This window comes from Odontesthes bonariensis, chromosome 4, assembly GCF_027942865.1.
Source record: "Odontesthes bonariensis isolate fOdoBon6 chromosome 4, fOdoBon6.hap1, whole genome shotgun sequence".
NCBI classification, from domain to species: domain Eukaryota; kingdom Metazoa; phylum Chordata; class Actinopteri; order Atheriniformes; family Atherinopsidae; genus Odontesthes; species Odontesthes bonariensis.
The window spans coordinates 20,641,312-20,666,769 of NC_134509.1; the positions used below are offsets into that span (position 1 = coordinate 20,641,312).

General features: G+C 43.3%; 1 protein-coding gene across 7 annotated transcripts in view; it reads right to left on the reverse strand.

The window, feature by feature from the left end:
• rptor (regulatory associated protein of MTOR, complex 1) overlaps positions 1 to 25,458 on the reverse strand; it is a 193,280-nt gene that overhangs the window by 31,969 nt on the left and 135,853 nt on the right. For all 7 annotated transcript variants that reach the window (XM_075463436.1, XM_075463435.1, XM_075463433.1 and 4 more), the window contains 6 exons: positions 24,131 to 24,286; positions 15,554 to 15,672; positions 11,482 to 11,585; positions 9,745 to 9,922; positions 9,542 to 9,652; positions 2,547 to 2,652 (listed from right to left, as the gene is read on the reverse strand). In XM_075463436.1, the coding sequence (XP_075319551.1) occupies positions 2,547 to 2,652; positions 9,542 to 9,652; positions 9,745 to 9,922; positions 11,482 to 11,585; positions 15,554 to 15,672; positions 24,131 to 24,286 (774 nt within the window). The remainder of the gene's footprint in view (positions 1 to 2,546; positions 2,653 to 9,541; positions 9,653 to 9,744; positions 9,923 to 11,481; positions 11,586 to 15,553; positions 15,673 to 24,130; positions 24,287 to 25,458) is intronic.

Below are 25,458 nucleotides of genomic sequence, written 5' to 3' on the forward strand. Positions count from 1 at the left end.
AATGACGTCGGCTTTGTTACTTATTCTGTTTGAGAAAGCCTGAACTTCACTTGGGGATTCTGTGTGTATGCAGCTACTCCGGGCTCTTTAATGATTGTGAGTACGAATGTGTGCGTATAAGAGAAATCCTTTTACTCATAGAGCAGGATTTTTACCAGCGGTGGACTGATTTCAATCAATCCTCTTATTCTTATCACTGTGAATCATCTGCAGGCTCACTCACACGCTGCCAACGAAGCTGGACCAGAAAGATTTGGTGTGATTGGATCTTCTTTTTAAGGAAAAATCCAACTTTCAATCCAGATGTTTTACAGTATTGCACTAAAGTCTTTAACTACCCCTCATTTCTTTATGCAAAGTGAGGAAAACCCCTCCATCAGACCTGTTGCCACTGATTTTCAGTCCACTTCTTGTGTCCTTTGGCACAGCTCAGCCTTTTCTCCCTGTTTCCCTTCCTTAAGAACGGCTTCTTGACAGCCACCCTTCCATGGAGCCCATTTCTGATGAGGCTTGGGCCAACAGCAGATGGATCAGCTGAAGGTCCAGATGCATCTCTCAGCTCCTGTGTCAGGTCTTTGCTGGATTTTTTCCTCTTTCTTAAGGACATCACTTTCAGATCCTGTTCATCTGCTGTAGATAGTTCTTTAGGCCTGACACTTCTTCTTTTGTCCTCCACTTGTCCAGTTTCCTCAAATGTTTTAAGGACACACTGCACACCATGCTGAGATATGCCAAGTTTTCAGCTAACAGCTCTTTGGGAATCACCTTGTTGCTGCAGAAATCCTATTTTCTGTCTGTCAGAAAATATGTTTTTCACAGATGCAACTATAGAAATGGGAACAAATGATGTGTCTCTGTGACAGGCTGCTGGTAACAAAGTGCCTAAAGATCCTATTTAAATTTGGCTTCTTTGCTAAGTTGTCTGTTATGTGTGGACACAACACTGGTTCATCCCTTGAGTTAGGAGCCTTTTTAATGCTTGAATGATTCATAGCTCAGAGTTAAGTGGCTTAATGAACTAGACTGGACTGAAAAATCAGCCAATGTCCAAAGAAAAACTTTGAAAGACCTTCAGGAAGCCTGAAGAACTATTGCACAAGATCATTTTAAAAGATTAAAAGACAGAATTAGAAAGCATGAGGATCAACGACTTTGGACTGTCGGTGCATAAGAGGCAGGGAACATGGGGAGAAAATCATCTTTAACGTTGAAAGTTTAATTCAAAGCTCTTGAAATACACTGAGAATAAAGTTTTACTGTAGAAAAGTGTAGTTTTTCCTACACAGTTAATCAACGGTCCGTTTCCAGCACCGTGGCAGGAGCTGAGGCCGAGTTAAACAGAACAACTGATCCTGGCTCCCTCCTCTGTGATGCTGGTGTTTTTTTTTTTAGCTCTTCACTATTTCATCTTGTTTTTCTGACTATATAATTTCTGAGAAATTGATGTTCTGTGCCCATGATACTCATGGCAGACTGTTGTTTGGATAGTTAGGATTCCATCCATTTACAACCCTCATTAAGGCCCAGTAAACATTCAATTAAACATGCATCTGGCAGAAACTCAGCACTCCTTTGATCTGACCAAAGAGCTTGTGTGTGAAATGTGCTCCATGAATAAACCTGCCTTCTATAAGACATGAGGTTAGTTATATGATGAAATCTGGGAAGACATTTTGATATTTGATTGAATCTAACTTACAGTCATCTCTGTGTGAATACGTGTTAATTAAAAAGAGTTAATGTGCAGTTGGTGAGAGGCTGAGGTAGCTTGTGGCTGTAAAAAGATGGTTGTTGTGGTGTGAGGAGCAGATCTATATAGGGAGTATAGGGAATTACTCACTGAGTCTGGTCCTTTATTTATTTATTTATTTTTTCGTTAGCACAAGTTTCTTGTGTTTACCTTGAATAGGGATGGCTCAGGTAATCCTGAAACATCCCATAGTTAAGCTGCTATAGGCCTAGACTGCTGGGGGGCCTCATCTGTCACACCTTTCCTCACTTTACTCTCTTTATGTATATGTGATATTATTGTGGTCATTAACTCGTGTTTCCCTGTTCCAACAGATATCCTTTGAATGGTGGTACAGTGCCACCGCCGCTGCGGCCCTCCCCCCCTTTCTGTCTTCTCAAACCCCAGCTGGTGGAGGCGGATGGCCACCCTTCCTGAGTCTGGTTCTGCCAGAGGTTTCTTCCTGTTAAAAGGGAGTCGTTTCTCTCCACAGTCGCCTCAGGCACGCTCAGGATGGGAGATTGGACCGAAAAACAAAAAGTTTTCAGTGTAATCTGTTGGTTTTCTTAGCTAGGAAATTGTTTTTGAATTGGCTCTATATGAACGAATTGGATTATTTTATGAATTATGATTATTATTAATTAATTGAATTCCAATTGGCTTGAATTGGACTTACTATCTAAGTGCCTTGAGATGACATTTGTTGTATTTGGCGCTATATAAATAAAAATGAATTGAATTGAATTGAATTAATGACAGCGCATGTTAAAAACTCAGCTTGGTTTCATTCATGTGCATCTTTGTGTGCTGCACTGACCTCTTTGTGTGATGCTGCGACTCTGCCTTCTCACGCGAGTATTTCTCAGGAACCTCCACTGCCGCTCCATCCTCACCTGACTCTCCAGGTCATGCTCCTCTGGGATCTGAGACACCGTGTGAAAGGAGGACAGATGTTAAAAACCTCATTTAAATATCCAAACTGATGCTTGGAAGGGAAAAGCGCCCCAAATAACAACATTCTCTGATTTTATTTCTGTGTGACAACAACACATCAAACATGGGTTTGAAAAAGCATTTAAAAAAAGCACTTTTCGGTTTGATAAATAAATTTGAAGAAACTGGACAAGTGGAGGACAAAAGAAGAAGTGTCAGGCCTAAAGAACTATCTACAGCAGATGAACAGGATCTGAAAGTGATGTCCTTAAGAAAGAGGAAAAAATCCAGCAAAGACCTGACACAGGAGCTGAGAGATGCATCTGGACCTTCAGCTGATCCATCTGCTGTTGGCCCAAGCCTCATCAGTAATGGGCTCCATGGAAGGGTGGCTGTCAAGAAGCCGTTCTTAAGGAAGGGAAACAGGGAGAAAAGGCTGAGCTGTGCCAAAGGACACAAGAAGTGGACTGAAAATCAGTGGCAACAGGTCTGATGGAGGGATGAATCCTCCCCAGAGCCCGGAGTTCAACATTACTGAAGCAGTGTGGGATCATGTTGGCAGAGAACGGAACAAAAGGCAGCCGACATCCAAAGAAGAGCTTTGGGATGTCCTTCAAGAAGCCTGGAGAACTATTCCTGAAGACTCCTTAAAGAAAGGACAGAAAGCTCGTCTGAGAGGGTTCAGGCTGTGTTGGAGGATAAAGGAGCTCAGACCAGATATTCACTTTAAAGCTGCTTAGAACTGAACAAACTCAGTTATGCTTGCACACGTTTCACTAAATCACTGTGACTTTCTGCTATTTTTCTGACAAATTATAAAGAAATGAGGGGTGGATCAACACTTTATCTCTTTACAGGATTAGCTTGGATTAGCTCTGCAGCAACAATGCTAAGCGACATTCATGAGGCCACAGTTCAAGTTATCAGCTCCACTATAAGGACATCTAATCACATCTTTAGGACAATTTGATAAGCACAAACTTTACTGAGTCTATGTAAGAAAACAGCCTGCAGTAAACATACAGTTCAACATAAAGCAGATGTGCAGGAAGTCGGCTGATTTTCACATTACTGCAGTAACTCCCACTGACTGCTAAACAGCTGTATGTGACTCATTAACATTCCTGTTAACCTCAGACTGTCAATACTTATAAAATATGTTTAACTATGTGGAGAATGTGATTGTGTGTGCGGGAGTCAGGTCCAGCCATAATTTACCTACGCTGCCTTTTAAGGGTTTATGGATGCTGACTGTGAGAGAAGGCAGCTTGAGAGGTCAGACTCCGACGTATTCCCATAGCTGACCAAGATAAGAGCCAGCTGATACTGTTGTTTCAGGGTATGGTCCTGCACTGTGTCAGCTGTTAACGCGACGTATAACGAGACATCGTGTTAAGTGAGAGTGTTATATTCGCCACAAAGTTCTGCATATTGTGGATATGCAGTAAAACAGATATCCACAAACACGGACCCACTGAGGTAGGTCTTTAAATCATCTACTTGTTTCAACAAGCCCTCCCTCATCTAGACTTCATTTGTTCAGTGCTTTTAATACAATTCAGCCTCTGCCGATACGTAAGAGTCCAGACGAATTACAATAAGTGAAAACAGAACATTAATATAATACAATACAATTCCAGGGGCTCACATTATACAAAACAGTGATAAATTAGTCAATATAAATGTTATATAAAGTGCATAGCTCTCATGTTTGTAACATGTTCGTTTGTTTCTGTTTGTCTGGCGGTGTTGTCCTCCCGGGTCAAAGGACGGACCACCAGTCCAATCAGCGACGATTCATGTCAAATCACACTGTCCCTTTTTTTCAGAAAATGATGTTAGTGTATCGAATCGTTGGCTGATTATCATATCGTATCGTGAGATTAGTGTATCGCTACAGCCTTACTGAACACCTCAAAAACCAAACTTCCCCTTTAAGAATCCAGCCGGATTACTGACCACGTCACAAACAGACCACAGTTTGTTAAACAGAAGGATTGTGTGTCAGAGAAGGTGATCATCGGCACGGGAATCCCTCTTTGTGCACCTCAGACTTCCTGTGCAACTCAGAGTCCTCTCCAGAAGCACTCAGATGACTCTGCAGTTGCATCAGTGATGGACAAGAGGCTGAGTCCAGTACACTGATGGTGTGGAAACAACCCCCTCAGTGTTGGTATAAAGGATCTTTGTTTGCATGTTACTGAATATTTTGCTGAACATGTTACCACAATATTACCAAAAGACAGCACACCTGTAGGTCTAATTAACAAGAAACCACAGAAACTTAAATGCAGAAACTTAGGCTACAATGAGCTGGTTACTTTTCTTCTTACCTCTTTGGTATTCTATGCCTCATTATTTTTATCCCCCTGCGTACGCCTCATTTTAATGTTTTATTCTGACAGAGAGAGAGACTTCTGTCAAAGGCTCTACCATGTGACTGTGTTTCACCAATCAAACGTAGCCGTGCAGTCTCGTCACGTGACCATACTCAATCTTAGCGGCGGGACGGGTTAGCTTTACAGTTTACAGTCGTAGTAAACAAAAAAGAAATAGATGAAAAATGTCAGAATCAATGGTTTGAAATGAAAACACAGACGAGGCCTCATACTGAAAGCATGTTTACTTTACAGAAAGTGTGAAACAGCAGCTACATTATGTGTCTTCTGTGTCAACCAAAACAAACATTTCAGTATTCAGAAACTCAACATCTAACTTGAGGAAACATGCAGCGGTAAGTTTCCTAAATTGGTTTTTTTACCCCCATGGATAGGTGAATGTTTGATTTTTAGGTTACATATGTTTTAAACATTTCCTAAGTCGCTTTTATTTTTTATTGAAGTACTTGAATTTACCTAGATTATTTTAATTTAAGCTATTTTGTAATGAATTAATGAATTTTAATTTATTTTATCATTTGGATGAACTCTAATTTGCCTAAAGATGATTATTTTGTATTTTTATCCGTCTGATTGAATGTTTGTGTTAACAAATAAATCAGACGTTACTCAACAGTTACTCAGAAATTTAGTAGTTTTTTCACCAAGCACTTTTTTATTCTTACTCAAGTAATTATTTGGATGAAAACTTTTCACTTTTACTGGAGTCATATTATTCTGAAGTAACGGTACTTTTACGTGAGTACAATTTTTGGTTACTCTACCCACCTCTGGGAACACCTAGTTCATGTTGGTAAAGAAGGGGGACATGTACCTTTTCTTTAGTAACATCGCTGCACGGTTTAGCGTTACGATTCCCTTTGAATGACAAAAAGGGTCCAATCAGAACACACTCATGTCGTTTCACTTTTCCATCAGTACCTCAGCCTCCTCTCCTTCATGAAACCAGAGGCGTGGACTTCATCACGTGCCGCTGACACAGTGATGTGATAACCTGTGTGCAGACTCGGAGGCGAACTCACACACAGATTTGGGATTTAGAAAAACTGTTATGGCAGCTCTCAAATTTTCTGCCAACACGCGTTTAGATTCGCGCTCGGCCCTCATTCCTCCTCCATTTCTTCTGCCTCCTCTCTCACTCATGCAGTCGTCGCGCTGCTTTTCATCCTTTTCCGCACGCTTTCCTTTCAACGCCTCCTTTCAACGCCTCGCCCCTCCATGTCGGCTCTTCTTTTCAAATATTTCACTTTCATCATCTCCAACTTTTACTTTGTACGCACTCTCCTTCACACAAACATCTTATGCGTGTTGTAAATATTTCATTGGACTAAAATCTTGCTTTTGCTTCGCGCCCTGTCATGCACACATACATTTCTAAAACCATATTTTCCTTCCACTTTCCAAACAAATTTTCTCCTCCATTTCACCCTCAAACTTTACTCTTTCTCATAATCTTGAGACACCACCTCAGTAACTTCTTCTCAGATGACATTTCTCAGAATACTGATCTTGTGAGTCATGGTCCATGGATTAGAGTTACACTCCAACTATGAGGAAAGAAACTGTGAAAACTCTACTTGCAATCTATAAACTTTTGAATAAATGTGTGATATTAAGACTATATATCAATTATTCATTCTTTTTAATGTTTAACTTCAAAACCAGTAAATATTCCCATGGATCAAGTCTGACTTTTAGTAAGGGGGACATGGGACATACCAGGGGAGAACTTTCTCCTGTCAAAGGTAAATGTAAAATTAATGAGAAGAAATTCATTTGAGAAATAACCTAAACTACAGGACCCACAGTTCAAGTTTCAGCTAATGTCTGAATGTGGCTGGAAACATTTCTATTTGAAACATTTTATTGTTCTATAAAGTTAATTACTGGTAAAAGTTGAAGTTAAGTTAAGTTGGATGGTGCAACCACCCCCACCTGTGGATGTAAACTGGGAGCCGCATTGTCCCTTTGTTAGTAAATTAGAAAATTTAGGGCTATTATTGTAAGTTTAGGCTCAATACAGCCAGAAAACATCTGGAATGTGGTAACAACTTTTTTTTTTATGGTGGGTTGCGCTCCTGCTTTCAGCATCACATCATTGATCAAAACATCAATATTTCAACTTATTGACAAGAAATAGACAAATGCCTCAGGAAACTAACAAACTCACCACACCACAGCCCACGGTTTGTGCAGTCAGATGTGCAGCATTGTGTTTTCTGCTTCAGGAACGGTTATTCTGTATCTATGGTCATATTTAGATGGAGTCCCACAAGGATCCGTTCTTGGGCCACTCCTATTCATTCTGCAAATGCAACCCCTTGTTATGGGTGCAATGCCAAAGGCATAAAGGCACACATATTACTATTATGCGTACTTATTATTCTCCCGTTTTCGTCACAAATTCGGTGCCTAACTGGTCCCGCACAGTTGGTCCGACCAAGACAAAAATCATATCCCTGCATGTCCCTCGGTCGGGAATAGTGTGCTATGACTTTTCTCTCTCATAACTCATAAGGTTTTCCAGAAAATTGGGAAAAACTGGGAATTAAGGCCCATAGGAAATATATTGATATTCATATATAATGGGACAAAAATAGCCCAATTTGGAACAGGAAGGTTTATTCACTCCGGTTGAACAAACCAGGAGTTTTCACAGCTATGTTATGCATGTCACACTGTCATACGTAAAAGATTTCACAGGTTTATCTCAAGGGGGAATTTTTGTTCTGAGTCATTCTCACTAAAACAAACTGCATCACCATAGCAACCTGTCATTCAACTGTACCTCATAGCAACCTAATAAACACACAATCAGCATCACAACCTGTCTCTCTGAGGCAGTAACAATAAACACTGATAAATAACTTTATCATTATTGTTGACAAGGATTTAAATTTTGACTGTGATTAAATCATCGTATAGAGTGAACGAGTGAACCGTTTCTGGCTGCTCTCCTCGTTGGTACTTCAGATGTTCACAGCACATTTCAGAAACAGCTGAGAGATAAGAAAAACATCTCAGATGGGTGAATCAGTTTCCAGTTAAAAGTAGAACTGAATCTGAGGCCTTTCACATCGTCCGAGTCAATCTGTGCAGGAACAATTTTAAGGACGCTGAATACAAGCCTGGAAAAAGCCTCAGATCTGCAGGGACCGGTCAGCTAATGGTGCCCCGAGTGAAATGGTGAAATGGCTTTTAGTCATTAAGCTGCCCTCTGTTGGAATCACCTCCCTGTGGGACTGGATTTGCTCCAACTAACCACTTCAAAGACTAAGACGACGACTGTTCTTTTTTCCTCCTGCTTTTAAAGTTCCACTTTAATACTAATTAATCCTCTAAAAAAACTCAAAAACCTCAAAGTATTCCTCTAAATAGCTCATTCAGAACATTTGACCATGAAATAAAAAAAACAACTTTGGTCTGTGACTTTAACCCCTTTTCTCCATTAAGTGAATGGAAAGCCATGAATATGATCATGTGTGACCTCTGTTAGCACTTCGTACCGTGAAGCATTTCGCTAGCACTAAAGGTTGAAACTAAAGGGCGATTCTTAAGAAGAGGAAGTTAAATTATAAAAGGTTTATATGAGCAAAACTATCAGAATAGTAATGTAAATGTTTTCTACAGCTGGAGCTCCTCGCTCAGCCTTCTTTTCCCAGGTGATTGTGCTAATTTCTTGCAGTGAATGATAAAAAAAATCCAAACCCTGCAAACTGTCAGGAGTGTTTCTTCCTATATTTAACTTAGATTACACTGACCACTGCTTTCTGAGACTGTAGCTGAGACTTAAAGCAGAAATCCTCAGCCTGCTTGTGACGTGTGTCAATAAATAAACATTTTATGGACATGTTAACAATGTCAGAAGCTACATTTCTTAGCAAAGCAGGACTTTAATCGGGATGTTGCTTTTGCTTTTAACTACCACAGAACAGATAGACAATTCAGAGTATTGAGGAATGAATAAAAATGCCTCTGCTTTCATAAATATAATTTAAATGAACTTTTTTCTCTCATTTTAGCATCTTTATGCTCTTCTTCTTCTCTTCATGTAAAACACTTTCAACTGGATTTTGTGGCCATAAAATAAAAGGAAAGTTTAGTGTTTTACAACAAAGTCGGATATTGGCATAACGTTACAACATTAATCTCCAACAACTTGGCAAAATAACTTCTGTTAATTCTAAATTTCACTCGTGTGGATGTAGGATGAAGGAGCTCCACCATATTGTATTAGGAGCAGGTATTTTTCCCTCCATTTTTAATTCTAAAATCAATTTGATAACAGACTTCATGTGCTTGGATGGCTCAATGAGTCTCTAAAGCGTTGCAGAATGTAAGATTAACAAACATCTGTGATGACAACCAACTTGAATATGTGGAAACATTAAAGTAAATTAGTAAAGAGCTTTATTTGGGTTCATATCTGACTCTTAGTGGAGTGGAGGACAAAGATGGTAAAAAGGAGGGAGACCGTTACCTTCATGACAGGCTGAGCGAAATACTTGGCGCTCCAATCACACAGGCCGGTCTGCAGAGCCGCGCTGATGTAGTTCCTGTGACCACCCGGCTCGTCGCCGTCCTCACCCGCCTGAAAACAAACAAACCGAACAACCTGTGTAAAAGCGTTTGAATCCTTTGCTGTTTGATGCTTATTTTCCCAGCAGGAAACGACCCCTGTACCTGCTCTGGCCCCTTGTCGAACATCTTGCGGGTGCGGGGGAACTGGTGCGAGTGCGGCGCCTGTCCTCCCAGCGTCGGCGTGTAGGGAGGCCGCGTGGACGGCTGCTCTCTCGCAGGGGGTTTGGGGACGTCGTTGGTCAGGCTGGAGCTGCTGGTGCTGGGCATGGGTGGAGATCCACTGTAGAGAGCGCAGAGAAATGAACGGAAAGAGAAAATAAACTGTTTCCTACTGTATCAAAACAAATCTTTTACCTGAAAACATTTATATATAAATGGCTTCTTTTTGTTGAAAATATTCCACTGCTGTGGACAATGTGGGCAAAATTCAGATAATAAATAGCATAAAGTGAATTAAAAGACTGTATTTGGTTTCAAGTGGATAGACTTTAAAGGCTGTGAGCTACAGATTGCAAAGAGCTGGGGAGATATATCATCATTCAATCAATTAGTACAGCTACGGTTAATTTGAGCTGTGGTAGCAGCTTAAAATGGTCGTTCTTGTCTTAGTATACCTGAATGGGGGGGGGGGGGGGGGGGGCAGTCGGTTGTTAAGTGATGTCAGACGCTGTGGACTGTTCTAGTACAGCTGAAGTCACTACACAGAGGTCTTTAAGTTACTTTAATGCTGATTTGGTCAGAAGATGCTGCGGTTATAAAAAAAAAAAAAAAAAATCTGGATTTTATTAGAGCAGAGCAACAGTCTGGAAATGCTTTTAGTGGCCTGAAGTTGGGGTGAAGACTTAAAGGGATAGCTCGCCTCTTTTGACATGAAGCTGTATGACATCCCATACTAGTAAAATAATTTATGAACATTTTCTTACCCCCTGCTGCGTCCTGTGAGCCGAGTTCCAGCCTCGTTTTGGCATTGACGGAGGTAGTCCGGCTAGTTGGCTGGGGCTTAAAAAATAAAGCGTTTTGCTTCTCAAAACAATATGCGTTCAAAAGAGTAATACATTTGCATCACAAAACCGTTCTCCAGGAAAAAGTCAGACCTCACAATCGCTTGGCACTATTTTTGCCTCCCTTCGTATCACTGCATGCTGCCGCCTGCCGACAGCCGCTCCTGTTACTGTGTTTACTGCTCGGAAGCAGGGGAGTGCACGGTCTACACAGCACGCAGTGATACGAAGGGAGAGAAAATAGAGCAAAGCGATTGTGAGGTCTGACTTTTTCCTGGAGAACGATTTTGTGATGCAAATGTATTACTCTTTTGAACGCATATTGTTTTGAGAAGCAAAATGCTTTATTTTTTAAACCCCAGCCAACTAGCCGGACTACCTTCGTCAACACCAAAATGAGGCTGGAACTCGGCTCACAGGACGCAGCAGGGGGTAAGAAAATGTTCATCAACGATATTGCTAATATGGGATGTCATACAGCTTCATGTCAAAAGAGGCAAACTATCCCTTTAATGAGCTGACTTTCAGTCACAGTTTCTTTACCATTACCAAACAGCTCTTTAATCTAAACCCCATAAAAGATGCAGCTCAAAGCCTTAGTGATTCTAAATCTGCACTAAAATGTCCTTAATTGTCCCAATCGCTTTTGTTCGTGCAGCATCTGCATTATAAAATAAACGTAACACGTCTTTCGTGTCACATGTGACTGCTTCCCCGTCCTGATAAAGCACCGAGCGGCTGAGTGAGCTGCATACGTGATGCATGTGCTTCAGGAGTTTTGCTTTAATGTGTTTCTTGTGTATCGTGGCCTTCCTGTACGTGAGAGATGTTTCCTCACCCCGCCTGGTGGATGTGCGTGCCTTTGCTGGTGGGGCTGGCCGGGGCCGACTGGGTGAGCGATCCCGAGTCCAGGATCCTTTGAGGTCTGGCGTTCATCGTCGCCTGTGGAAATACTGAGTTACCTTCTGCTTTTTCCTTCCAAGTTAAAAAGAAAGACCCAAGTTTCCTTATTTTTAAACAATTCCTGAGGCAAATATATCAAGATGAGAAGTAATACCTAAAATCTGGTTACTCTTCCTCGTGTAACCACAGAAGAAGTGCAGCACTTTACAAAGTTTGCCTAAATTTGAAGAACTTTATCTCGTTAAGTGAAGCAGGTAATAAAACCTCTTCACTGCGAGCTGTCTAATGGCTGCATGGGAGGGAGGGGTAAACTTAATAAAGACAACTGAGGCAAAGCACCGCTGATGAATTGCTGAGTTGTTTACTGAAGCCAGGTGAAGAGAAACCGCACAATGTAAATCTTGTTAACACAAGCAAACACATTTTTACCGGCTGGAATTGCCCTCAATTTGATTTTTATGCTAATTACAGAATTGTTAAAAGTTTCTTTTGTTTGTATTTGCGTCTAAATGCTGAAACGAAGGCAGAAAAACCTGCATTTATGATGGGGGCGTATCTAAGTTACAGGCATTAAGAGGCAGTGAGACACAGTAGTTTGAAACAGCTGTGGTGGAAATCATCTCTAATCTAAGTACATGTAAAACAGCAGCATAAGTTTACGGTTATTCCTGTCGTATTGTGGGGGGAGTGCACGACAATGAGGACAGCAGCACATGCACTGCTGAAGGGAACCTAAAGATGCTACATGTTCATGGATGAGCTCCAACATGTGATGCAAACATTGCACCGACACAGGAGCCCACGTTCCCCATCTGCTGACAAGCTTTCCACAAAATCTAACATGCAAAACTGAAATCGCTCCTACCAGCTGCTTCAGCTTGCTTCCCTTCAGTCCCTCCATCATTTATGGGCCTGAAAGTGAGTCAACTAAGCACACAAATGAGTGTAAACCGACTACGGGCAGCGACAATCGTAAGAAACACGGGAGCACGAGGCAAAAGCACCTGCAGTCAGTGTGAAGCAGGGCTGAACTGTCTGCACTGAAGGTCTTAACAAGTTCAGTTGATCGAATGAAACAAGTCAGCTGTGCTGCTGCAGGGTTGGAACAAAAACCTGCAGCCACACCGGCCCTTTCACAGATCAGTTTGAGACCCCCGGTGTAAAGGGTGTACTCAGCTTTTCACTCACTGCTTCTGCATCCAAGAACCGGATGATTTGTTTTGTGTCCTGATATTGAAACCTTTTTAAATTAAAGGAGTAAAAAGCATCTCCTTCCACGGCTCGTTGCCTCATCAAGTACACAAACAACAGAAAAAGCAACACGTGGGAGAGTACAGCACAGTCAAAGACCATTAAGATATCAAAGGCCTTTGTTCAGAGATGTTTAGGTTAATTAAAGCTCATTTCTGATGCTACTTTACAGCCCATTCGTCTGTTTATGGTCAAAAGGCTGAACACCCCAGAATAAGAGGATTAAAAACAACAACAACAGCAGAAATCTTCAACTTTCACCCAAGTATGATGCTGCATAAGAGGGCTTTCAATGACTTCATCATCTAAGAAGCAAGTGCATTTTAATCAGCTGCCGACCTTGTTCACTTTGTTTCAAATCAATAACATCTGACATTCAAGCTCCTAATTAAAAGAGCTGAACTCCCCGTTAGGCTGACGTTAACGCTTGTGAACTTTGATGAATCCTCTTTGATAAATCTGACTCTGCTCAGCTCTCTGCAGCAAAGAAACGAAAGAATTTTCAGTCTGTGATGAGTCATTAACTTTAAGAAAGGAGGCGTGCGTCTCTTTGGAAATGCTTTTCAGGTGAGCAGACGATAAAGGTACAGCTCGACCTGCCGCCGCAGTGGAACCAACATCTCATGGTCAGTCCTCTAACTTTCCGTACCATGAAACAGACGGCAGAATGCTTGCTGCTTCTGCAGATTCAAGTTTCCTGCTCCCCCATTGGCTGGAAACACAACTCTGCTCTGATTGGTCAGCTCCAGAGGCCTGAACGGGCACCACCCACCACAACAGAGAGCACATTTAGCCCGTTTTCTCTTCTTTGCACTGAATCCACCACAATTTAAGAATTGATTTTAATATCTTTAACTTTGCACACTTGCAAAACTCTGATTTTATGGAGACTTTAATCCCAGCAGGACTGCAATGGAGGCATGTAGCCTCATGATCCAATCAGCTGCGAGCGGCAAAGCGAGTCAACATGGTGGAAGGTCCAAGTCCAGATCATCTCAAACCGAGTTACAGTAAGTTTCATGTCAAGTCTGAGGTCTGCTACTCAAACCTAAAATAAGGTTGCACGCCAGCCAAAACTAATCAGCCAAGCAGGAAGTCAAACAGGACCGGTCGAGTTAAACTGAGACGACAAAAGAAGCTAAAAGTCAAGTCTCGGGTTAAAAGACGAGACGCTCCAGTGCAAGCAAGGCTTCTTATTATTTACAATCGATCAAACGGGGTCAAGGATCAAAGACGGGTTGAATGAGCAACGTGTCCAGACAGTAGAGACTCACTGAAACCTCTTATCAATTAAAACAACTTGAACTCAAATGGCCTTCAGAGTAAATAACAAGTCATCTGGGAGACTTTCCCATCTGAGAGCGAGTGCTGACCATTAGAATTAACCCAACACTGGAATATTAGCCGTTTCGTGTCACTTCCTTATTAAATAACCATGCGGTGTGGCAGTGGAGTGGGCTGTCCATCAATGTCTTTACCGTTTATGGATTTTATCTGCTGAGAACTTTGTGACTGTCATCTGTCAGCTCCTCATTTTTAATCAATAAACAGGCTCAATGCTCGACTGAGCTGCGTCTTCGTGTGTTATAGCCGTCTGTCCCGAGGTTCTCCGATGGCCAAACATGGCTTGTTCCCTTCTATCGGCAAACAGGAGGGTAGTTTTTACACATGTATCATCCCTGCTGCTCAGTGAGGGCATTATGCTGTGAATCATAACCCTGGGAGGTGGATGAGGGGACAGCTGTGTCTTACAGGTATACACTGTTCCTCAGGTTTGTGTGGTTGGTGGACTACAGCGGTTATTATAGCTCCAGAAGTTGCAGCAGCCTCTTTGCTCGGCTCCGCTGTGCTGTGCCAAGCCTGAGGGAGTCATTGGCCCTTAATTGCATTTGCACAGAAGTAATGGCCTTTTGGAGGAAGCAAATGCCAGTGGGGGAAAAAAGGGGTACATGCACTGGAAACTGGTCTTTTTCACTGTGTAACTATGTGCCTGACAATGGGAAATAGACACACACAGCCTTAAAAACACCCCTATACATGTTTGATAAAAGATGGTCATTATTAGTACAGGCAATGGCGGGACTCTAGTTACCTCTCTCCCTCTGTGTGTGTGTGTGTATATATATATATATATATATATATTTTCTTGTTTTTCTTATTTATTTTTCATTAATTACAGGAGAGTAGGTTCTTTCTTTTCTTTTTGTATTGTTGTTGCTCTCATCTGTTAATGACTCGTACGTTGTATGGTTGTTTTTCTCACTTGTAAAGTACTCATATTAACGCAGAATGCTCGTTAAGGCATATAGAGCGAAGAAGAGGATTGGATTAGCGGAAATACAACGTAAAGGTGCAAAATAGTGACTGAAATTTACAAAGATCTAGTCAGTGGAAGAAAAAAGAAGAGAGAGAAAGGACTTTTAAAGAACTTTAAGCAAGTATAACTGCATATAATATACACCCCCTCTGTATTTGTTGAGTTTGTGTTTGTATGTATGTATATGTCAAATAAAAAAATAAAGTTATTAAAAAAAAAACAAAAAAAAAAACAATAAAATTAGATTCAAGGAAGTAAGAGACACTCATTTTCAGAATGACTGGGACAGTGAAAACTGAGATCAAATCCTGGACTCTCACTACTGTAAGAAGCCTTTAACTACAGAGCAGTGACGGTGATTAATAACTCGTTCTTTATATCCGAGTATTACGATGATAAGAAATCCTGAGAAACACGATGTGAGCGACTTGAAACAAACCTTGTACGCGATGCTGTTGAGGACCTTCATGGCCAGATCAGACACTTCAGGGAAAGGGTCTGCAGCCAGATGTAGCAGCACCCTCCAGATCTGAGTGTAAACACTGTTGAAGGACACACCTGGAAGAGAAACAAAGAATGAGTAAAAATCTAGGTAAAGCTGAACAAATAATTCATCTGCAGCACTGTTCAAAAAACCTTGATCCAGCCCTCTTTTCTTTATCTTTTCCTTCCAAGCAGCCTGATTTTCTTATAATCTTTTAACATGTTCTTGAGCAATAGTTCTCCAAGCTTTCTTTTCTTTGGACAATCGCAGCTTTTTCACTCATTTTCAGTCCAGTTCTTGTGTTTATTCTTTGTTTAAGCCACTTAACTCTGAGCTATGAATCATTCAAGCAGAAAAAAGGCTCCTAACTCAAGGGATGAACCAGTGTTGTGTCGACACATAACAGACAACTTAGCAAAGCCATTTTAAATTGGATCTTTAGGCACTTTTGAAGCATTTCCACTAACTCGGCACGGCTCGGTTTGGTTGCGTTTCCATTACAACCAAGTATCATTTCGCGCGTCCTCGACGTGGGCGGGGTCGTCGTAACACGGCTGCGCGACCAGAACAACAACAACAACAACATACGAGGAGGATAGGATGGAGGACATCGAGGCGCTCGTGTTGCTGCTCACCCTGTGCACAGAAGGCAAGAGAAGAGAGCCAGAGAAGACTCCTGGCCGCCAGACAAAACAGTATTGAAAAGTGACGACGCTCATCGACCAATCAGTGGAAGGCAGTCGGCTCACGTCACATTGTAGTAACGCTTCGGCCCGCTTGGAACCAGGGCTGAGGTGATACGGAAAATCGTCCCGGTTGCAGGTACTGCGTGCTAGTGGAAACACGCAATAGCGCGCCGAGCCGAAGCGAGCTAGTGGAAAAGCGCCCTTTGTTCCCAGCAGCCTGTCACAAAGACACATCATTTGTTCCCATTTCTTTAGTTGCATCTATGAAAAACAGCAAAGATAACACAGTCTGACAGACAGAAAATAGGATTTCTGCAGCAACAAGGTGATTCCCAAAGAGCTGTTAGCTGAAAACTTGGCATATCTCAGCATGGTGTGCAGTGTGTCCTTAAAACATTTGAGGAAACTGGACAAGTGGAGGACAAAAGAAGAAGTGTCAGGCCTAAAGAACTATCTACAGCAGATGAACAGGATCTGAAAGTGATGTCCTTAAGAAAGAGGAAAAAATCCAGCAAAGACCTGACACAGGAGCTGAGAGATGCATCTGGACCTTCAGCTGATCCATCTGCTGTTGGCCCAAGCCTCATCAGAAATGGGCTCCATGGAAGGGTGGCTGTCAAGAAGCCGTTCTTAAGGAAGGGAAACAGGGAGAAAAGGCTGAGCTGTGCCAAAGGACACAAGAAGTGGACTGAAAATCAGTGGCAGCAGGTCTGATGGAGGGATGAATCCTCCCCAGAGCCCGGACCTCAACATTATTGAAGCAGTGTGGGATCATGTTGGCAGAGAACGGAACAAAAGGCAGCCCACATCCAAAGAAGAGCTTTGGGATGTCCTTCAAGAAGCCTGGAGAACTATTCCTGAAGACTCCTTAAAGAAATGACAGAAAGCTCGTCTGAGAGGGTTCAGGCTGTGCTGGAGAATAAAGGAGCTCAGAGCAGATATTCACTTTAAAACTCTTTACATTTATGTCTGCACCGGTTTCTTGTTCTCATTACAACATTTAAAGAAATGAGGCACCGTATTGCTGAGTGGATGCTGACATACACCAAGTTATCTCTCTCCTGCTGCTTTCTCTCTCCATCGAGCAGCTCACTTTCTGTTTCTTAGATCATTTTCTTCAGAGCTACCTCTTGAAATCAGTTTATTCGGAGCCTGATCCTGCCAGCTTCAGGCCTTTTCTTACAGAAAGCGTGCACCATTTGACTCCTTCACTTGCTCATTTTTCGCCTTTTTCTCCTTCTAAATGTTCTCCTGTTGCTTTTAGTCTATTATCTTCTCACAGTTTCAGTCAACTGCCTCCTGTTTCTCTTTTTCTGTTGATTCTTCTCCTCTTTTCTCCCGACCATGCAGGCAGTCCAGTAAACGACCTCTTAGGATGACCGCTGTCATCCCTTCATGCCATTTTTTCCATTTTTTGAAGAGCCCTATAGCTGCAAACCCTGTATGGTACAAAGGAGAATTGTGAATGACTGAAGCCTGAACCCACTTATTACTGAGACTACTCTATAGGGAGCACTTGGAGGGAGGCTCAATAGTCCCATGCTTCAAAGAGGGGAGACCAGTGAGGGCTGATTGAAAGAAGAAGAAAGATGGAGGGCTACAGCTTGGGGAAATGGATATGTAACAAGAAGGAATCTGGTGGCAAGGTGGAAAAAAGGTACGTCAATGGAGGGGAGAGGAAGAGGAGAGGGGAGGGGAGACATGAGGGAGAGAATGGTCAAAAAGAAGGAGAGGGAGATGAGACAGAAACGGCGGGAGAAAGAGTGCGAGAAGGATTTAAAGAGGTGATTATGCTGCAATTTGAGGGGCAGGATGTGATTAGCGACAGCTAGCCAGCGTGCTAGCTGCTGCAGTAAACAGCCTCTTGATGAATGTGAAATACTCTACCTCTCCCGTTTAACTGCAGCTCTACATTACGGGTGCGCACAAATCACCAGCACGCTGCCTCCACGTCGTCAACACGGCAGAACGTGACGGTGAAATCACTCAGCAGCCCAACACCGCAGCAGCAGACGGGACACTTGTGTCATTTGTGCAGGAGCGGAATGAATGTGCGGCTGTAAAGATGTTAAACTTTGGCTGAATTAACCACCGCATCACTTTTTAATTTTTTTTTTTATTGCACTCCCAATTCAGGCGGATGACGTTAAATACAGCGCATCGGACTGCTGGATGGATGTCCTCCACGGGGAGGTGAAAGCTGTGCAAAGCAGCAAATCACATCTCTGATCACATGACTTAAACAAGAGAGCGGCCTCAAACGCATCAACAAGAGTATAAGTGAATTTAAGCCCTTGATGTGCCGAAATGGAAACGTCTGCTTAAGTCATGGGTAAACTGAGATGCAGAGCATTCACATCCAGATCCATGCGGACTTCCGGGGTCACCAGGGGCGAGCCGGACTCCGTTGATCCGAACACCCCAGCCGGGGTTCAACCTGAATGTTACAACGTGTTGGATTTCAGGTGTCAGAGCAGGAAAACTGGCGTACATTAAGAGGCAAACAGCTGGCAGCGCATAGCTGAACGTTGACCCAGAGTTACTTTAGAGACAAAAATATACCAACGATTTAGTCTGTGAGCAGTCAGTGATGTTTATCCCACTAAATCACGAGTGGTAAGTCATAATCGAGACACTTTGTATTTGCAATGAAACGTTGGGATGCATGATACGATGAATCAAGGCTCCATAAAAATTAAGCGGCTGCATGCATTTCCGATATATCACCGTCATCAATCACAGGCAGGAAACTGGTTTCCACATATTCAAAAGATGTGTTCACCAGAGAAATCTGAATTTATTGAACCAGATCAAACCTCACTGAAACAAACTAACCGTCTGCACACAAAGTGTCTGAGGCTTCACTTTTTCTGTTGTCATCAGCTCTCTCTGCTTCATTCTCACCGATCGGACCTTCGTTCTGGCAGCTCTCTGCTTTGTGATGACGCTTTTCTTTAATTGTGAGCGAATCCATTGACAAAGAGTGAGTTTTTGAGCGACAGCTAGGTGCCCCGGTCATGGCCTACTGTAGTATTTATCATATCATTCAGCTTTTAAAGCTTTAAGCTAGCTTAATCAGACCACTCGCTATCTTTATAAATTAATACATAAGTAACTATACTGCTAATGAGCGAGTGTTTTATGGACTGTGTGTTGGAATAAAAACTCTCAACAATTCTGTAATTTAAGATGAAAATATAAGATGATAGATACAAGAGATAATCTCCTCCTCTGTGTCTGCAACCAACACATTTTGATTCTGCCTCACAGGTGGAAGAAACTCGTCCTCATGAAGCTTCTTTTCTTTGGCGATTCCCACAGAGCAAACAGCAAAGGCTCAGCTCTACTTTATTAGGCCTTTTCCACAGTCTCCTCCTGCGTGCTCAGGACGGAGGACTGAAGCAATCTGTTGGTCTTCTTACCGAGGCAACGTTGTTTTGAATGAGCATTTCATGAAATAAACTTTCCGGTCGGGACGGATGCGCTGCCATCCAACATCGTTGTCAAGCACACGCTGGTGCGAAGCTGATCTGCCTCTTTAGTCTGTTGAGCCGTGTTTTTAGGCGGCCGTGGCTCAGTGGGTCGTCCAATAACCTGAAGGTTGGCGGTTCGATTCTCACTGCTCAGACAGCTGGAAGGGTGGCAGTTCCACCTGCTTGCCATGGCCAAGGTGCCCTTGAGCAAGGCACCGTACCCCCATGCTCCCCGGGCCCACCGCTCCAGTGTATGGCATCGGTCTCCATGAGTGTGTGACCCTGTGCATGAGCATGAGTGTGTCAACAGGTGCCACCTGGATGGGTTAAAGGCGGAGGAGTAATTTTGTGTATTTCATGCATCTACATGACGATAAAGTCTTTAACTCTTAACTCACTCAAGGCCTCGGTATGCTACTCTGTCGCTATCCGTCAATCCGAATCCGTGGTCACGCAGAGGCCATTAATCCTTTCGAAGTTCTCCGTGGGGATGTCGGATACGCAAGGAAATTCACCTCCCGGTCAGCAGGTGTCGCTACGCTAGACGACCTAATCTCGCGACGTCTATCGTGAAAGTCGTTGACTGATTGTTTACCTTCCGGCTCCGTTCCACTCCTCACAGTGAACGATGGCGACCGAGAGAGAAAGACTGTTGTTGGAGTTGGAGCTTATTGATATTGAAATGCAAATATTTTTGACCAAATGTTGACCGGCACACAGTAAACTCTTTCAAAAATGCCGGTGTTGTTGTTGTGAGAGGAAGGAGCTAAACCGGAAAAGTAATTCCAGAAATGATGTTGTTAGCCGACCAATCACAACCCTTGCGGTCTCCGCGAGTCTCCGTCTCCTCGACGGATAGATAGGAATTTTGGCCGACGCACGCAAGCGACGGAGAGCATCTCCGGGAGGGTTTCCGACAATGGAGAGGGCTCTCTGTGGCCTTTCCTGGACGACTGTAAAGCAGGCTTAAGGCAGAAGCAAAACGTGAAACGGGATCGTGTGTTTGCACACAGCGAGCTGGTGATGCAGAAACTGCCGGGTGATGACAGCGTCGGAGGTCAGCCCGTCTCACTTTCAGGACTGATGCACCTTTGTTTTGGTGTTATGTGTAAAACACCAAAGGCAGGAAGGCAGTAAATGCATCACAATCCTCCCCTTTGACCCCCCATTCAGCCTCTGTGCTGTAACAACTGATATGATGCACAGCAAAGGATGTTAGTCACAGTCTAAAAGTCGTGTGAAAAGGCTCGGAGTGGTTCGGTCCGGTGTTTGTCGACTCACACAGCTCTCATGGGAGGATCTCACACCAATAAATAACCGACTTTAGCTGGTATCATAGCTGCTAAATACGAACGAAAACTCTGAAGCTCTGCTGCATTTGTCTTGTGTTTTCATCCTTTAACAATATGGCCTAACAGAGAGGCCAGTGTTGCTGCTTGTTGGATTTGTACAAATCAGAGTTGTATTAAGTCAAAAAGCCACGACTCAGACTCTGCCCTCCCACACAGTTTTCCTATTTCACAGGTCAGTGTCGAGCAGTGGCTGCTTTCAGCATTTATGGTTTCAATTTGTTCCAAACTGCTGCACAACGACAAACCTCCCTCACAACACTGCTGTGTTTACAGATAGCTGCGACTAAACAAAGAAGATAATGCAGTTTTCAGGCAAGATGAAGAACCTGATACAGGTCTTATGAAACAACCAAAGACGGAAGCCAAAGAACAAATAAGTCAGGATGACAACTGAGGTCTTGGGTGAGCTGATAAGACCGCCTAAGTGGCAAAAAAAACTGATTCAACACAAATCTGCACTCAGGAGTGTCTTTATGTTGCCATCCACTCACCTTCTCTTTCCCTGGTTATGCGGCACGATGCCAGGATGGAGTTTTAAAAGGTTCATCTGAGGTGGAGGCGCAGTTTAGTGGGCGAAGAAGGAATGTGTCTTTTATCCTGTTTACACAGGAGCCTCAAGCCCGCGGTCAGCTCCCACAATGTGCCTCCAAAAGGGTTTGATCGGGCATTGAATATTAGATTTGTTGGATGGAAAGGAAAATAGCTGCATTTACTACCAGACTTATCTATTGTTGCTAATTAAGCCTATAAGAAAAATGAAGAAAAAGTAAATCTGAAGATCTATCGTTAGATTTGATTAACTTTCATTTATTGGCTGAATCCCTGATTACAGGATGAAAGACGGCAGAAAAGCCTTCAGCCACTTTGTTGAAGAGGGATTTGGATAAATGTGCGTGTAACTAAAAGAAATAACATGCTTTGAAGAGAGCTTCATATCAGCTGCATTTGATTTAAGGCGGAAATCAAGGAGAACCTGCTGAAAAGAAATGATTTCGTCTCTGATTTGACGCAAAAAACACAAACTGGGACGTTACAGAAGCTTGGGAATCACAAGCGGTTTGTAAAAGGAAATGAAACGGTGAGTAAAGGAGACTTCCCTCTTTCCTGTGGGAGTGGCGGTGAGTTAATAGTCTTTTTGCTGGGGGACAAACCGGCTGTCGGGGTTCATGGTGCAACACGACAATCACCTGAGAGCAGCAGTGAGTGAGCGGGATCGACTTCAGTGATCGGAAAAAGCACTTTAAAGCCCCCCCTTCTTTCTGAAGCCCTTTGCAAACCCTCTTTACACTTGCTGTCAGAGATCTTTTGTCCGTCTCTGTTCTTGTTTTGAGGGTTTCACCCCCCCCGGAGGCACCCAGTGGTCCTCACCTCTCAGAAGAGCCACCGTGTTCTGTGTACCGTGTTTCTCACTCAAGAGCAGTTCATGGTTAAGTGTTCATTCCCTTGATTCATGCATTTTAAAGGTCACACCAGGTTACGACAGATGTTGGCAGGAAACACCAATATAATGAAATAATGAATGAGAAACAGCTTAAAATATACACTGGCTTCATGTTTTGTCCCAAAACTCCACAACAAACTAAAAAATGTGATAATTTCAGACTGAATTTATGAGCGCAGCCCGACTACTGGTTGTTTTCGGTCACTGAGACCTCTTGTGTGAGCTCAATAGGCTGTTAACATACACTATACAGCCAAAAGTGTTCACTCATCTGCCTTTACACGCATATGAACTTCAGTAACATCCCATTCTTAATCCATAGGGTGTAATATGACGTCAGCTCACCCTTTGCAGCTATAACAGCTTCAACTCTTCTGGACAAGCTTTCCACAAGCTTTAGGTGTGTTTATGGAAGTTTTTGACTATTTGTGAGGTCAGACACTGATGTTGGACAGAAGGCCTGGCTCGCAGTCTCTGCTCTGATTCATCCCAAAGGTGTTGAGGTCAGGACTCTGTGCAGGCCAGTCAGGTTCTTCCACACCAAACTGGCTCCTCCATGTCTTTATGGACCTTGCTTTGTGCACTGGTGTGCAGTCATGTTGGAACAGGAAGGGGCCGTCCCCAAACTGTTTCCCCAAACTGTTTCCACAGAGTTGGGAGCATGAAGTGGTCCAAAATCTCTTGGTATGCTGAAGCATTCAGAGTTCCTTTCACTGGAACTAAGGGGCCGAGCCCAGCTCCTGAACAACAACCCCACACCATAATGCCCCCTCCACCAAACTTTACACTTGGCACAATGCAGCCAGACCAGCACCGTTCCCCTGGCAACCGCCAAACCCAGACTCCCCCATTGCCAGATGGAGAAGCGTGATTCGTCACTCCAGAGAACGCGTCTCCACTGCTCTGTAGTCCAGCGGCGGCGTGCTTTACACCGCTGCATCCGACGCTTTGCATTGCACTTGGTGATACATGGCTTGGATGCAGTCGCCATGGAAACCCATTCCATGAAGCTCTCTACGCGCTGTTCTTGAGCTAATCTGAAGGCCCCATGAAGTTCGGAGGTCTGTGGCGGTCGATTCAGACTGCTTCTGCGTGAATACTTTTGGCAAATTATAGTGTAACTGGAAAATGGGAAATGAGCAGAAAGGTGCTATTTTTCTACAGTAGAATGCGATGCACTGCTGACAAAGATCTGTGGAGCTTCTATCGAGGAGCAACGTGTAAACACATTTATGAGGTCGGTGTGTGTGTGTGTGTGTGTCTGTGTTTAAGTGGAAAACTCAGACACAAAGACGTCTCCTTTGGATTGGGAAAATCGTAAATACATCGTAGACTGATGTCTTATATTAAAAAACAAAGCAAAACAGAAGAATGTTTATTCGACAACAATGAATAGGAAGCGTAAAAAGAACCGATACAGCTGGGGCCCATCGATTCACTGCTCTTTAAAAATTTATCCCCTGGAACAGTTTCAGAAGCAGTCGGCAAAATGAGATAAAACAGGTTATAAAGCACAGAAATGGAGGATAAAGCACACCCTCTTTCAGTTCTAAGGTTCTACGATTCCTGGAGAGTCTTACCTATGAGGGAGTTCAGGGACGAATACGAGGAAACCCGTCGCATCTTGTCGATGGTTTCAAATGAGAGGATGTATTCATCGTTGTCAGGGCTTCCCAGTGTGCTGCTGGCGCTGCTGCTTGTGCTCAAGTTTCCTGGAGAGAAGGCCGCCGGACCGCCTGGACGGGGGACAGAAAGAGGTCATAAAAACGTGCTCGGAGACAGAGAAATACAATTCTAAAAGGTGTAACTCCTAACTTCATTTCAGCCGTCAGGTCCAGCCATGTGACGCTTTAGCTCACACTTCACCCGACATTACCCTGACTCACTCAAAGCCAAACGCCACGCATCCTCCAATCAGACTGCAGGCTGAAAGGTGGAACAGCAGAGTGGTAGAGAAAGGAGACCCGCTCTGCTCCTGTCCTCATGGAAGACAAACACCACTGCCTTTTGGAGTGAGCACTGAGGATGTGAATCAGAAACGGTGTCAGCAGTAGGTTAGGCCCTTCGCCACGTGCACGTGATTTAGCGCTATGCATTACTCAGCCTGGCTCTGGTACACAGCGGCTGGCTTTAGCTGAGTTACTGGGGGGCGACAGAAACACAGGGGCCGTAGCACAGAAGTGACGGCAGGTCCTGTGCTTGAAAAGCTGTGAGAGTGCACGTCACAGCGGCTGACTGTCACTATCATTAATCCATTTTTAGGAACAAAATAGTCCAGCTTTTTTCTTTTTCTCTGCACGCACGACCAAATTAAAAGGATGTGCATGTTCCAGTGGAATGAACAGGCCAAAGAAAAGCTCCTGTGATTGGTTATCTAAGTGCTGACTGCTCACTTCGGGAGTCACTCAATGGGGTTACATGGCACTGAATGGATCGGATTATTGGCTAAATTACAATAAGACTGAGTTATTAAGTTCATGTAGACACCTTAATCTGACTAAAAATTGTATCGGATCGGGTTACTCTCGATCGGATTAAGACCCCGAGATAACTCGGTTTAAAGTCAAATTAAACGTGCTTGTAGACGGTGAAGCACGTGGTGAATTAGACTTTGCGTTCTGCGCATGCTGGAGATTTTTTCCCGGGGTCGTGAACCAGAAGTCAAAGGAGACGATATTACCGTTGTTGTCGTCTGAAAGAAACAAACAACGCGATGGAGAATGCTCCGTTGAGCATCTCGTTTGTGCAACAAGCAGCTCATCACAGACGAAATGTAGAGGGACGTAGCTTCATCTTGCTCTTCGTCCTCCATCTTTCTCGAATGCCTGAGTTTGTTGTTGTTGTTGGTGGTGAAGAGGTCAACAGGAAGTGGCTCTATTAGCAATAGTTGAAATGGGTACAGCGCCAC